At 40.8% G+C, this 14,862-nt stretch overlaps 2 protein-coding genes across 2 annotated transcripts in view; both read left to right on the forward strand.

Annotated features, from left to right (window-relative positions):
• The window catches only part of LOC311038331 (uncharacterized protein), a 55,524-nt gene extending 43,100 nt beyond the window's left edge, over positions 1-12,424 (forward strand). Inside the window, exon 5 of the transcript XR_014600048.1 lies at positions 12,396-12,424. The gene's annotated coding sequence lies outside the window, so the exon portion shown is untranslated. The remainder of the gene's footprint in view (positions 1-12,395) is intronic.
• LOC311038005 (myosin-7-like) overlaps positions 1-14,862 on the forward strand; it is a gene marked incomplete at both ends in the record, with an annotated part of 39,329 nt that overhangs the window by 20,087 nt on the left and 4,380 nt on the right. Inside the window, 11 exons of the mRNA XM_084047301.1 lie at positions 7,257-7,402; positions 7,912-8,002; positions 8,217-8,606; positions 9,200-9,326; positions 9,644-9,762; positions 9,995-10,191; positions 10,893-11,076; positions 11,671-11,836; positions 12,780-12,904; positions 14,085-14,393; positions 14,522-14,725. Coding sequence (XP_083903427.1) covers positions 7,257-7,402; positions 7,912-8,002; positions 8,217-8,606; positions 9,200-9,326; positions 9,644-9,762; positions 9,995-10,191; positions 10,893-11,076; positions 11,671-11,836; positions 12,780-12,904; positions 14,085-14,393; positions 14,522-14,725 — 2,058 coding nt within the window. The remainder of the gene's footprint in view (positions 1-7,256; positions 7,403-7,911; positions 8,003-8,216; positions 8,607-9,199; positions 9,327-9,643; positions 9,763-9,994; positions 10,192-10,892; positions 11,077-11,670; positions 11,837-12,779; positions 12,905-14,084; positions 14,394-14,521; positions 14,726-14,862) is intronic.

Here is a 14,862-nt window from a genome sequence, read left to right on the forward strand (position 1 = left end):
CCCTAAACGTCCGATTATGAAGGTCCTGGTTCCCCTAAAAGTCCGATTTTGCAGTCCTGGTTATTTCTCCCTAACTTCCTAAAAAGTCCAAACGGGACTATGTCGTTTGCGCATGCGCAAATGAACGTTCAACATAGTGTGGTGGATTGCTCCATTTACAACGCTAACGTCCAGGTCATAAACGATCAGATTTCAAATATGAAGTGCTTAACTAAAGGCCACGGATGTTATAATTGTGTACGTTCCAGCTTGAGTACCCATATCTTCCGTATTGTTCAATAAAAATCCTTTTAATCCGATCGACGGCCATTTTCTCCGTCTTTTCATCAGCTTTCAACTATGCGATCCTATCGGTTGGGAGGTGTATTGCACATTATAACTCTATGCGAAAATGGCCGACGATCGGATTAAAATGCTTTTTATCCAACAATACGGAAGATATGGGTACTCATGCTGAAACGTCGGCATGTATAACATCCTGGGCATTTAGGTAAGCACTTCATATTTGAAATCTGAACGTTTGTGTAGACGTTACAGTTGTAAATTGAGCAATTCATCACACCAGGTTGAAGAATGTCCATGACCGTCATCTTTCAGGCCTACCGCTGATAACCATTAGCACATTGGTTCTCAAAGTGGGGTCCGGGGACCCCCAGGGGTACTTGAGGGGGTTCCAGGGGGTCCCCAGCTAAATGATGGACAGGGACCAAATGGACCCTTATGGGTCTGTAACTCTGAGAGTGTACAAATGTAACCAAATGGACCCTAACAGGTCCATTTGGTTCCATTTGTACACTCTCAGAGTTAAATTAACATTGATTTTACAATATGAATGTGGGTCCCAGAGACCTACATGCCATTAAATGGGGGTCCGTAGCCTAATGCATGTCAAACTGGGGGTCCTTGAAATTAAAATGGTTGAAATCACTGCTAGAGAGCCGTAAAAATCTTCTCTTATGGGGGTCCCTGGCTTATCTTTTCAAATGGGGGTCCGCGGTCTAATAAGTGTCTATTTGGGGGTCCTTGGCACGAAAAAGTTTGAGAACCATTGCATTAGCACATGAAGTCAATTCATTGTTTAATTTCAAATAAGTTTAATTTCACTTATACCACTTCATTCTGTTGATGTTTCTATTTTACTGCTACAGCAATTCATCACAAGGCTTTTTCTTTACTATTTAGCATAAATATAGTCCTGGTTATTTCTCCCTAACGCGCCCTAAAAAGTCCAAACGGGACTATGTGGTTTGCGCATGTGCAAAGGAACGTTCAACATGGTGTGGTGGGTGTGGTGGGGATTGCTCCATTTACAACGCTAACGTCCAGGTCATAAACGATCAGATTTCAAATATGAAGTGCTTAACTAAAGGCCATGGATGTTAAAATGGTGTACGTTCCAGCTTGAGTACCCATATCTTCAGTATTGTTCAATAAAAAGCCTTTTAATCCGATCGACGGCCATTTTCTCCGTCTTTTCATCAGCTTTCAACTATGCGATCCTATCGGTTGGGAGGTGTATTGCACATTATAACTCTATATACGAAAATGGCAGCCAATCGGATTAAAATACTTTTTATTGAACAACACGGAATATACGGGTATTTTTGAGGGATCGTACATAATTTTAACGTCCGTGGCCATGGGTTAAGCACTTTATAGTTGAAATCTAGACGTTTATGTAGATGTACGGGCCGTAAATGGAAAAAGTGCAAACATCAGGTTGAAGTGTCATGATATGAAACTTATCTATCTACATTGGACTGACACAACGTGAGCTAAGAGACGTGGTTTAAATGCAACATAACACACATCACCACCCAAACAAACCTGGAAATATTCTGTGCATTTTCATATTTTGTTGATCATTTTTCGATAAGTGTTTGTTGAGAACGAGAGATTTGTTTAACTTTTCCAACCCCGTGACGTCACGTCAGATTACTTCCGTGTTCGTACTCATGTCTCTGTCAGTGTCAATAAAGATCTGACAAAACAAATGTTTTATGATCTATCTAAACGTTCAAATGTTTTAAAAAGGTGCTGACCCTATGGCCACGGATGTTACAATTATGTGCGGGTCCTTAAAAGTACCCGTATCTTCCGTATTGTTTAATAAAAAGCATTTTAATCTGATTGTTGGCCATTTTATCAGAGAGTTGTAATGTTGCGTGAGTGCAGTACACCTTTCAACCCATAGGGTCAGGTGAAAACATATGGAGAAAATGGCCAGCAATTGGATTAAAAGGCTTTTTATTGAACATTACAAAAGATAGAGGTACTTTTGAGAACCCATACATGATTTTAACATCTGTGGCCATGAGTTAATAATTTTATATTTAAAGTGTGAAGATTTATGTTGATGTACAGGCTGTAAATGCAGAAGTGCAAACACCAGGTTAAAGTTTCGCCATGACTGCCATAATGTATTATGGTTTCCAAGTGCTATATTGCCACCGGACATATACATTAAAACATTAAAACAGATCAAATAATTAAAATCTTTTTTTATTGTTTTTTAACACCCTCCCTCACTAATTGGATGACGCTGAGTCGAATCGTGGGTTACATCAATAGTCTACAATTTTTCAATTAGAAGTTATAGATTTTTGAAATATAAAGTTAAGCTTTTCTCACATTTTTCAAAAATATATTTTTTTAAATTAGAAAACACATTTTCAGACTCAGAAAAGGACGTTGAATTGAATGGGATAGGTCTCGATTTTTTTTAACTTTTGGGAAAGTGGTTTAAAAAAGCGTTAAATTGTCATAAACGTGAGGCTTTTTTCACAAAAATATATATATATTTTTTTTTTTATTTCGACCCTTCCAACCGCTTACTGAGATGATTTCGAGTCGAATGGTAGGTTACATCAATGGTCTAGAATTCTTTAATAAGAAGTTATCGATTTTTGAAATAGTTCAAGGTTTAGCTTTTCTCACATTTTTTTTAAATATTTTTTTTTTATATTAAAAAACACCTTTTCAGACTCAAAAAAGGACGCTGAATCGAATGGGATAGGTCTCGATTTTTGTAAACTTTGGGAAAGTGGTTTTGTCAAACATTGATGTGTACGTGCGGTATCGAGCACCTAATCTGTGATAAATCAATGGAGATATTTTTTAAAATTCTGAAACTTCTCTCCATCCATGTTGAGAGTAAGCCGGATTTATTGGAACCAATCCTGATTTTTTCTGACACTGATAAGTTCAAAAGTTCACCGAAAAGACTGCAAAGGTCGACGCAGCCGAAACAATTGCATTTTTTTTAATATCTCAAATACGATAAGGACTTATAGTCCAATGTTTGGATATGTTGTTCAACTTGCCAAGACGCACGCATGGATATCTTGTTTGTCCCTAACCGACATTTTTACCAATTTCTGAATTTGTCTCTCAGTATGGGTGAAGGTTCTACGACTCCATGTACCTTATGTCATTGTCAGAAGCAAACGTTAGAAGTGTCGTAGCGGGACAAACAAGACATCCATGCGTGCGTCTTGGCGAGCTGTACAACATATCCGAACGACGGATTCTAAAAACGTATCGTTAAGGAGATATGTCGTGTTATTTTGCGAAATAAGTTGAGATTAGTCCCCAGCCATTTAAAGAGAACGGTAAGGCCGTGTGCGAGAAGAGTTATACGAGCACGTTCGGGGTGGTGCGCTGATGCATATACTGGTGTCCGATTTTGTTTTTACTATTTTTGAACAGTTTTTCGCTATTATCTCAGCCACTAGGGGGCAAAAACACAATCGGACAACGGATTCCGTATCTGCTAATCAGCCCAAACGCGCCAATATAAGTTTCCTCACACGAGGACATGTGGTTGCGAAAGCTAGGGTTACGCGCTTTCTCAATTAACTTGGCCACTAGGGGGCGAAAACACGATCGGACAATGGATTATTTATCAGCTCTTCAGCGCGAACGTGCCAATATAAGTTTCCTCTCACACGGACATGTGGTTGCGAAAGCTAGGGTTACGTGCTTTGTTGATTAACTTGGCCACTAGGGGGCGAGAACACGATCGGACAATGGATTATTTATCAGCTCTTCAGCACGAACGCGCCAATATAAATTTCCTCTCACACAGACATGTGGTTCTGAAAATTAGGGTTACGGTCCTTCTAGAATAACTTGGCCACTAGGGGGCGCTGAATCGGACAATGGATTATTTATCAGCTCTTCAGCTCGAACACGCCAATATAACTTTCCTCACACATGTTATTATTATTATTATTATTATTATTACCCTTATTATTATTATTACCCTTATTATTATTATTATTATTATTATTCCAGTGTGTTACTGCTCTATACATTACATTATTATTCCAGTGTGTTACTGCTCTACATTCAATTATTACCCTTATTATTATTATTATTACCCTTATTATTTCAGTGTGTTACTGCTCTATAATTACATTATTATTATTATGATTATTATTACCCTTATTATTATTATTATTATTATTATTGGAATACAATACACACGGGTGCCTTAAATATTATAAAATGCATTACAAAAGCGATATCAGCGTTGCATCATTTCGTTTAAAGTACTGAGAATTGGGAAATACTCCAGTAAAGTAAAAATACCTCAAAATTGTACTTAAGTACAGTACTTGAGTAAATGTACTTAGTTACTTTACACCAACGCCCTATAGAACCACAAACAGCAATTATTTGATCTGTTTAATGTTTATGTCCGGTGGCAGTATAGCACTTGGAAACCATAATACATTATGGCAGTCATGGCGAAACTTTAACCTGGTGTTTGCACTTCTGCATTTACAGCCTGTACATCAACATAAATCTTCACACTTTAAATATAAAATTATTAACTCATGGCCACAGATGTTAAAATCATGTATGGGTTCTCAAAAGTACCTCTATCTTTTGTAATGTTCAATAAAAAGCCTTTTAATCCAATTGCTGGCCATTTTCTCCATATGTTTTCACCTGACCCTATGGGTTGAAAGGTGTACTGCACTCACGCAACATTACAACTCTCTGATAAAATGGCCAACAATCAGATTAAAATGCTTTTTATTAAACAATACGGAAGATACGGGTACTTTTAAGGGCCCGCACATAATTGTAACATCCGTGGCCATAGGGTCAGCACCTTTTTAAAACATTTGAACGTTTAGATAGATCATAAAACATTTGTTTTGTCAGATCTTTATTGACACTGACAGAGACATGAGTACGAACACGGAAGTAATCTGACGTGACGTCACGGGGTTGGAAAAGTTAAACAAATCTCTCGTTCTCAACAAACACTTATCGAAAAATGATCAACAAAATATGAAAATGCACAGAATATTTCCAGGTTTGTTTGGGTGGTGATGTGTGTTATGTTGCATTTAAACCACGTCTCTTAGCTCACGTTGTGTCAGTCCAATGTAGATAGATAAGTTTCATATCATGACACTTCAACCTGATGTTTGCACTTTTTCCATTTACGGCCCGTACATCTACATAAACGTCTAGATTTCAACTATAAAGTGCTTAACCCATGGCCACGGACGTTAAAATTATGTACGATCCCTCAAAAATACCCGTATATTCCGTGTTGTTCAATAAAAAGCATTTTAATCCGATTGGCTGCCATTTTCGTATATAGAGTTATAATGTGCAATACACCTCCCAACCGATAGGATCGCATAGTTGAAAGCTGATGAAAAGACGGAGAAAATGGCCGTCGATCGGATTAAAAGGCTTTTTATTGAACAATACTGAAGATATGGGTACTCAAGCTGGAACGTACACCATTTTAACATCCATGGCCTTTAGTTAAGCACTTCATATTTGAAATCTGATCGTTTATGACCTGGACGTTAGCGTTGTAAATGGAGCAATCCCCACCACACCCACCACACCATGTTGAACGTTCCTTTGCACATGCGCAAACCACATAGTCCCGTTTGGACTTTTTAGGGCGCGTTAGGGAGAAATAACCAGGACTATATTTATGCTAAATAGTAAAGAAAAAGCCTTGTGATGAATTGCTGTAGCAGTAAAATAGAAACATCAACAGAATGAAGTGGTATAAGTGAAATTAAACTTATTTGAAATTAAACAATGAATTGACTTCATGTGCTAATGCAATGGTTCTCAAACTTTTTCGTGCCAAGGACCCCCAAATAGACACTTATTAGACCGCGGACCCCCATTTGAAAAGATAAGCCAGGGACCCCCATAAGAGAAGATTTTTACGGCTCTCTAGCAGTGATTTCAACCATTTTAATTTCAAGGACCCCCAGTTTGACATGCATTAGGCTACGGACCCCCATTTAATGGCATGTAGGTCTCTGGGACCCACATTCATATTGTAAAATCAATGTTAATTTAACTCTGAGAGTGTACAAATGGAACCAAATGGACCTGTTAGGGTCCATTTGGTTACATTTGTACACTCTCAGAGTTACAGACCCATAAGGGTCCATTTGGTCCCTGTCCATCATTTAGCTGGGGACCCCCTGGAACCCCCTCAAGTACCCCTGGGGGTCCCCGGACCCCACTTTGAGAACCAATGTGCTAATGGTTATCAGCGGTAGGCCTGAAAGATGACGGTCATGGACATTCTTCAACCTGGTGTGATGAATTGCTCAATTTACAACTGTAACGTCTACACAAAAGTTCAGATTTCAAATATGAAGTGCTTACCTAAATGCCCAGGATGTTATACATGCCGACGTTTCAGCATGAGTACCCATATCTTCCGTATTGTTGGATAAAAAGCATTTTAATCCGATCGTCGGCCATTTTCGCATAGAGTTATAATGTGCAATACACCTCCCAACCGATAGGATCGCATAGTTGAAAGCTGATGAAAAGACGGAGAAAATGGCCGTCGATCGGATTAAAAGGCTTTTTATTGAACAATACGGAAGATATGGGTACTCAAGCTGGAACGTACACAATTATAACATCCGTGGCCTTTAGTTAAGCACTTCATATTTGAAATCTGATCGTTTATGATCTGGACGTTAGCGTTGTAAATGGAGCAATCCACCACACTATGTTGAACGTTCATTTGCGCATGCGCAAACGACATAGTCCCGTTTGGACTTTTTAGGAAGTTAGGGAGAAATAACCAGGACTGCAAAATCGGACTTTTAGGGGAACCAGGACCTTCATAATCGGACGTTTAGGGGCTACTGACGGTTCTTCATTAAGTGACTAGTTGGGAGTGAGAATGTGTATAGAGCCTATTGGGCCCATTGTATTCTTCCTGACATCGTTTCATTTCTTAGCTTGAAGGATCCCTGGAACAAGAGAAGAAAGTCAGGATGGATCTGGAGAGAGCAAAGCGGAAGCTGGAAGGAGATTTGAAGTTGACCCAGGAGAACCTAATGGACCTGGAGAATGACAAACAGCAACTTGACGAGAGGCTGAAGAAGTAAACAAATCTAATCCAATAATCTTAGAAACACATAGAGGCCGTAAATGTCTGTTTTATTTCACTCGAAGTCGCAGAACACAGGTCCAAAGTGTAGTTTGATTCCTCAGAAAAAGGAACACTTTAGTTACTAGTTACTTTCCAGATATAAATTATTACATTATAAAAAACATACATTAACCACTTTATAACCACAGGTCCAAATTGTAGTTTGATTCCTCAGAAAAATCTATCTCTGATCATCATGTACATGACAAGTATTCTTCTTCCACCAAAAATAACCCTAAACTAGCTTTACATGACCTTTTCTTTGTCCTAATTTAATATTCCCAAAATGCAAGAGAACACACACCAAACTAAAACAACAGGACACTTCCTCATTGATGACTACTTCGATGTTCACTCGTCCTTGCATACTTGCTCATTCAATAATGTTGCATTTAGTGAGGCTCTGATTGGTCCTTGGTCATGTACCGTATATGTATATATAAACATATTTATTTTAATAGGAAGGACTTTGAGCTTAGCCAGCAAGCCAGTAAGATTGAGGATGAACAGGCGATGGGTGCCCAACTTCAGAAGAAACTTAAGGAGTTGCAGGTAACTATGCAATATAAAACGTAATTATGCATGCATAACTATTGTTAATTAAAGCACTGGATTCAAATTCAAAAATAGCAAAGCATGCTTGCGAATCTGCTACTTTTGTATGATCAAGTAGGGGATTCATTTACAGGAAATAAATATGTAAATTAATGGAGGTTTTTGCCCCAACAACAACAACAACAACGATATTACATTGCATTTTTTTCAGGCCCGTATTGAAGAGTTAGAGGAAGAACTGGAGGCAGAGAGAGCCGCCCGGGCCAAGGTGGAGAAACAGAGGGCAGACTTGTCCAGAGAGCTGGAGGAGATCAGCGAGAGGCTGGAGGAGGCCGGCGGGGCCACCGCCGCCCAGATCGAGATGAACAAGAAACGAGAGGCCGAGTTCCAGAAGGTGCGCAGGGACCTCGAAGAGTCCACCCTGCAGCACGAGGCCACCACCTCCGGCCTGAGAAAGAAGAATGCGGACAGCGTGGCCGACCTGGGAGAGCAGATCGACAACCTTCAGCGAGTCAAGCAGAAGCTGGAGAAGGAGAAAAGCGAGCTCAGGCTGGAGCTCGACGACGTCGTCTCCAACATGGAGCAAGTCGTTAAGACCAAGGTGAGTCAAAAGTCTCCGACATGGAGCAAGTCGTTATGACCAAAGTGAGTCCTAATTGGCTCTATGCACAGCAGCCATATTGGAAAGAAATTGGGCCTTTTCCTTACTTCCTTCGCAGGTGTTACCAATGATTCTAATGAAAGCTCTGCTCCATTCAGTGTAGCAGCACAGTGGTTCTCAAACCACCTTTTAAAAACTCGAGTGTGTAACTCTGAGAGTGTCAAAGTGTCAAATGGACCCTTACGGGTCCATTTGATTCCACTCTCAGAGTTACACACCCGTAAGGGGTCCATTTGGAACCCCGTGAAGGAACCATGAGGGTAACTGGACCACACTTTGAGACCCACTGGTGTAACAGAGTGTTTCCAGTGAGCCAACATGCACAATATCAGCACCCTGACTCTGTTTGACCAGAATGGAACAGAGCCTTCATTAGTATCATTGGTAACAGCTGTGAAGGAAGTCATTACAGGCCCGATTTCTTTCCAATATGGCTGCTGTGCATAGAGCCTATTATGCAGAATCAGGTCAGAATTATCATGTTGATTCATAATAAATTATGATGTGAAAATTGATGTGAAAATTGTTTTCAGACAAACTTGGAGAAATTGTCCCGCACCTTGGAGGACCAGATGAATGAATACAGAACAAAGTGCGAGGAAGGTCAACGCTCCATTAATGACTTCACCATGCAGAAAGCAAAGCTTCAGACTGAGAATGGTATGACTCCATTAACGACTTCACCATGCAGAGAGCAAAGCTTCAAACCGCTGCTCAGAATGGCCGTCTTTAGTTCTTGGCTAAATCCGCTTATTTCCGTCGCTCGTAAAACGTTTTTTCTTGTATATATCTGTCATATTCAGACTGAGAATGCTATGACAAAACAACTGTAGCAGCACGTGGAAGGATATATCGATATCCAGCTCATTCCAGTGTTTGAGTGTGATTTCAGCTATAACCGATTTGATTTCAGATACAAGTAAAATGTTATAGGTACAAAATAATTAAAGGTTGATGAAAAAGGTGTTTGTCTACAGGTGAGCTCATCAGGCAGATGGAGGAGAAGGACTCTCTTGTCTCCCAGTTGACCAGAGGGAAGCAGTCGTACACCCAGCAGGTTGAGGACCTCAAGAGACAACTTGAGGAGGAAATCAAGGTAGAATAATATGGTTCAATAAAATGGTATTTAGTTAAAAATGTGATGTTATCTACCCTTAAATTAATTCATAAAAGGTTTGATTGATTGAAAACTTTATTAGTCAAAAATGTTAGCAACAGCAACGGAAGTACAATAAACAACACTTGTGTTGTGATTCTCGTAAGAGCGCAGGTTTTTGTGGTTTCTGCGACTACGGTAACTAAATCATCCCCCCCCCGCCCCACAAAAGGCCAAGAACGCCCTCGCCCACGCAGTGCAGTCCGCTCGCCATGACTCTGACCTGCTGAGAGAGCAATATGAGGAGGAACAGGAGGCCAAGGCGGAGCTGCAGCGGGGCATGTCCAAGGCCAACGCTGAAGTGGCTCAGTGGAGAACCAAGTACGAGACTGACGCCATCCAGAGGACCGAGGAGCTGGAAGAGGCAAAGTAAGCAAAATCACTTCTTATAGCTCAGTGGTTCTCAAACTTTTTCGTGCCAAGGAGGACCCCCCAAATTGATATATATATATTTGGCCGCCATATATGATACGTAGCCTGCGTTAGTTCAGGCAGTATACACTCGAGAGCTTACATGCATGCTCATTACTATGTGGCTGTATACAGCGTCATGCAAACCCATACGTCATACACTGACGTGGCTAAAAAAGCTGTGGCGGACCCGGGATCGAGTTGTGACATTTTTCTACTGTACCATTCATCCTAGGATATCATAACATCATAGAAAAGGTTAAAAAAAATGTGCAGCAAAATTCCCCTTTAATGGTTAATGATGGTTGTCTAAATTGTTCTGAGCAGGGAGAAAAATGTTGCAGAGCCTGAACGCCATGATAAAATATTACATCCACACTTGTATTCTCATTCTATAATATTGGTTCAATCTATTTGTGAGTTATCTGACTGAACTGCTATTCTTGAATATCCAACATATAAAGTGGTTAAAATTAGTGTGATGCTGTATGAACTACTTTAACTGGGGACCCCCTGGAACCGCCTGGAGGACCCCTGGGTGTCCCCGGACCTGCACTTTGAGAACCACCGCCGCCTTGGCTGAAGGTCATTGTTATCGTGAGACGACTGGAGAGACACCCGATATATGTGGATTATTTTATGTTTGGCCCTCTAAATAGGAAGAAGTTAGCACAGCGTCTGCAGGATGCAGAGGAAGCTGTGGAGGCTGTGAATGCTAAATGCTCCTCCCTGGAGAAGACCAAGCACAGGCTCCAGAATGAGATTGAAGATCTCATGGCGGACGTGGAGAGATCCAATGCTGCCGCTTCAGCTCTGGACAAGAAGCAAAGAAACTTTGACAAGGTAATAACACCTGAGAAAGACAATATGGAGTTAGTTGCTTCTTAACCCATTAAGACTCAAGAACGCATACTGTGTCATTTTAGATTTGAGCTATAACCATTATTCTATACCTTGGCTATTCAAAAATAGCAGATATACAAGCTCGGTGCCGCGCTATGAGTTTGTAGATCTGCTATTTTTGAAAAGTCTTGAAAATGTGTGCATATCTTTGAATATATATATATTTTTAAGCCAACATTTGTTACTGTTTGTAACATTTTTCTGGAAAAAAACTTTTTCCATGTCAAGGACCCCCAAAATGACATGTATTTGACCACGGACCCCCATCTCAAAATATGCTGTTCCAGGGACCCCCCAGAAGCAAATATTTGAGTTAAAAATGTTCGCTTAAAAAAAAAAAAAAAAATATATATATATATATATATATATATATATATATATTCAAAGTTTGCACACATTTTCACAATCTTTCTAAAATAACAGATCTACAAGCTCATAGCGCGGCACTCGGTGCCACGCTATATCTGCTATTTTTGAATAGCCCAAAGTACAAAATAATTGTCTGATCTGATGTGACACATTATTTGACCGCAGGTCCTGGCTGAGTGGAAGCAGAAGTTTGAAGAATCTCAGACGGAGCTGGAGAGCACCCAGAAAGAGGCCAGGTCTCTCAGCACTGAGCTCTTCAAACTGAAGAACTCCTATGAGGAGTCTCTGGACCATCTGGAGACCATGAAGAGAGAGAACAAGAACCTTCAAGGTAATAAGGTTTCATTCTTCCTCTTCATTATCTCATGGATGTTGAGCAGGGGCGGGAAACCCTAGCCTGATTATTAGACTGGTGCGTGGCTCCAGTGTCGGTGATTACAAGGGGGAGGGGATTCGAAATTCCCTAAACCAATCCTAAGGGATCCCCACGCCCACCTCCGCCTCTCATTGGACAATGCATTTGTACCGGAGAAGTCCTAGGTTCACATTTACAAGTCCAGACCAAGAGGCAGTCCACTCAGAGAGTGGGCGGGGGTCTATGGTATGGAACCAGGCTAGGGAAACCCCATTTCAGGTCACGGCACCTGTTGACAACGAGCAAATGCCACTTGAAATCGCACATTAGCAGACATAAATGCAGTGGTGGAAAGTAACTAGGTACATGTACTTAAGTGCTGTACTTAAGAACAATTTTGAGGTATCTGTACTTTACTTGAGTATTTTTCCAACACTTTTACCTCTACTCCACTACATTTAAGATCCAAATATTGTACTTTTACTCCATTACATACATTTGAAAACTGTAGTTACTAGTTACTTTGTAGATTTTGATTATTATTACAAAACATACATTAACCACTTTAGGCCTATACATTTTGGCCATTTGAAAATAGCCGATCTACAAGCTCACAATACGTCTCGATGCGACACATTGTGAGTTTGTAGATCTGCTATTTTCAAAATATATATTTTTTTTTAAACTTGTGAAATGGGACATTCTGCACAATGAGTTTGGTACTTTAAGTACAATTTGATGCCAATACTTTTGTACTTTTACTCAAGTCAATTTTGAATTCCGGAATTTTACTGTATTTCTACATTGCAGTATTGATGCTAAAACATTTGATTAGATTGGTTTGACTACCACTGATTGTAGAGGATACACCTTTGCATGGCTGGGACCATCTTTTAATGATCCAACACTTTTAAAACAGAGGAAATTTCTGACCTGACTGAGCAAGTCGGTGAGGGAGGAAAGAGCATCCACGAGCTGGAGAAGGCCCGGAAAGTACTGGAGCAAGAAAAGGCAGAGATACAGGCTGCCCTGGAGGAAGCTGAGGTGAGACTGGAATAAGCTTCAAAGATACAAAAATGTATAGGCTCTATACACAACAGCCACATTATCACTTCCTTCACAGGTGTTACCAATGATACTAATGAAGGCTCTGTTCCATTTAGTGTAGCACAGTGGTTCTCAGATTTTTCAATTTCCACAACCCCATTACTCTGAGAGTGTACAAATGGAACACACCCGTAAGGAACCATGAGGGTCCCTGGACCCCAATTTTAGACCCACTGGTGTAGCAGAAAACGTGCAACAATATCAGCACCCTGACTCTGTTTGACCAGAATGGAACAGAGCCTTCATTAGTACTGTATCATTGGCAACACCTGTGAATTTCTTCACAATATGGCTGCTGTGCATAGAGGGCTCAATGCCATACACCAGGGGTCTTCAACAGGGGGGTCTGTGACCCCACGGGCTCCTCAGAGTTACTACAGGGGAGGGTGTCAAATCTTTCTGTGATAGGATAAATCTTTTTACATTAACCACTTGAACCCTTGCATCCCTATTCTGAGGAGAACTTTAACCAAAAGTTGCTGATCTACAAGCTCACAACGAGGCATTGTGAGCTTGTAGATTGGCTATTTTCGGCAAAGAGGTTTGGTGTAGAGGGGGCAGAAAATATGACTAAGTAGAGTGAAAGGTCAAGTTTACTAAGTATTGAGGATTTAAGTGGTTAAATGTCTGAAAATACACGTTAACATGAATCCAACATACTCTGATGATAGGGCTGTCAAACAAGTCTATGAAGCCATCTATGAAATCTATGAAAAGGTTTCATCTGCAACACAATTTTATACAATATCAGGGGTGGGCAACTTTGATGATGGAGAGGGCCACTATATATCCACACTCACTCCAGAGGGCCACATACTGTACAGAAACCTCCTTTCTCCGTATTTTAACTTTTTCTATGTAGTAAAATAGCAAAAACTAGCAAAAATAGCCGATCTACAAGATCACTGCGATGCGTTTTTAGCTTGTAGATCTGCTATTTTTTGCTATTTTTGAATTGGAATCCTGATTTTGCTTTTGCTATTTTTCAGTTGGAATCCTGAAAAGTAACACTTTTATTTAATTTCAAATGCATTTAGTTATACTTATGTTGGTCTGAAAAAAATAAAACGTTGAAGACCCCATACACATGTCTCATGATTATGTGGTGTTCCGACAGGGATCCCTCGAGCACGAGGAAGGCAAGATCCTCAGGGCTCAGCTTGAGTTCAACCAGGTCAAGGCTGACATCGAGCGCAAACTGGCCGAGAAGGACGAGGAGATGGAGATGGCGAAGAGGAACCAGCAGAGAGTGGTGGACACCTTGCAGACCTCCCTGGAGTCCGAGACTCGCAGCCGGAACGAGGCTCTGAGGGTGAAGAAGAAGATGGAGGGAGATCTCAACGAGATGGAGATCCAGCTGAGCCAGGCCAACAGGCAGGCGGCGGAAGCTCAGAAACAGCTCAAGGGACTCCATTCCCACATGAAGGTATAGTAATATTGTGAAAACAGAAACACACAGTCGACTTTGAATCAATATCTTTCATTATGTAAGTTGCTGACAGACAAGCAGAGACAAATAGATGACATTTGCTTGAATGGTTCATATTTTAACAGGACTCCCAGATGCAGCTGGACGATGCTCTTCGCGCCAACGACGACCTGAAGGAGAACACCGCCATCGTGGAGAGACGCAACAACCTGATGCAGGCCGAGCTGGACGAGCTGAGGTCCATGGTGGAGCAGACGGAGAGAGGTCGCAAACTGGCCGAGCAGGAACTGCTCGACGTCAGCGAGAGAGTTCAACTGCTGCACTCCCAGGTATAAGTCATCAGTCAGTCAAATGGATTGAACGCAAATCAGTGAACATTACAGGGTCATTAGTATTTTGTCACCTTGCTAAACAGGCCTGTCCCCGATTTCTATTGTCAAATCTGACTGGCCAATAGTTGCCCATA

Source organism: Gymnoscopelus microlampas (assembly GCF_963454915.1).
Source record: "Gymnoscopelus microlampas genome assembly, chromosome: 21".
Lineage (NCBI taxonomy): Eukaryota > Metazoa > Chordata > Actinopteri > Myctophiformes > Myctophidae > Gymnoscopelus > Gymnoscopelus microlampas.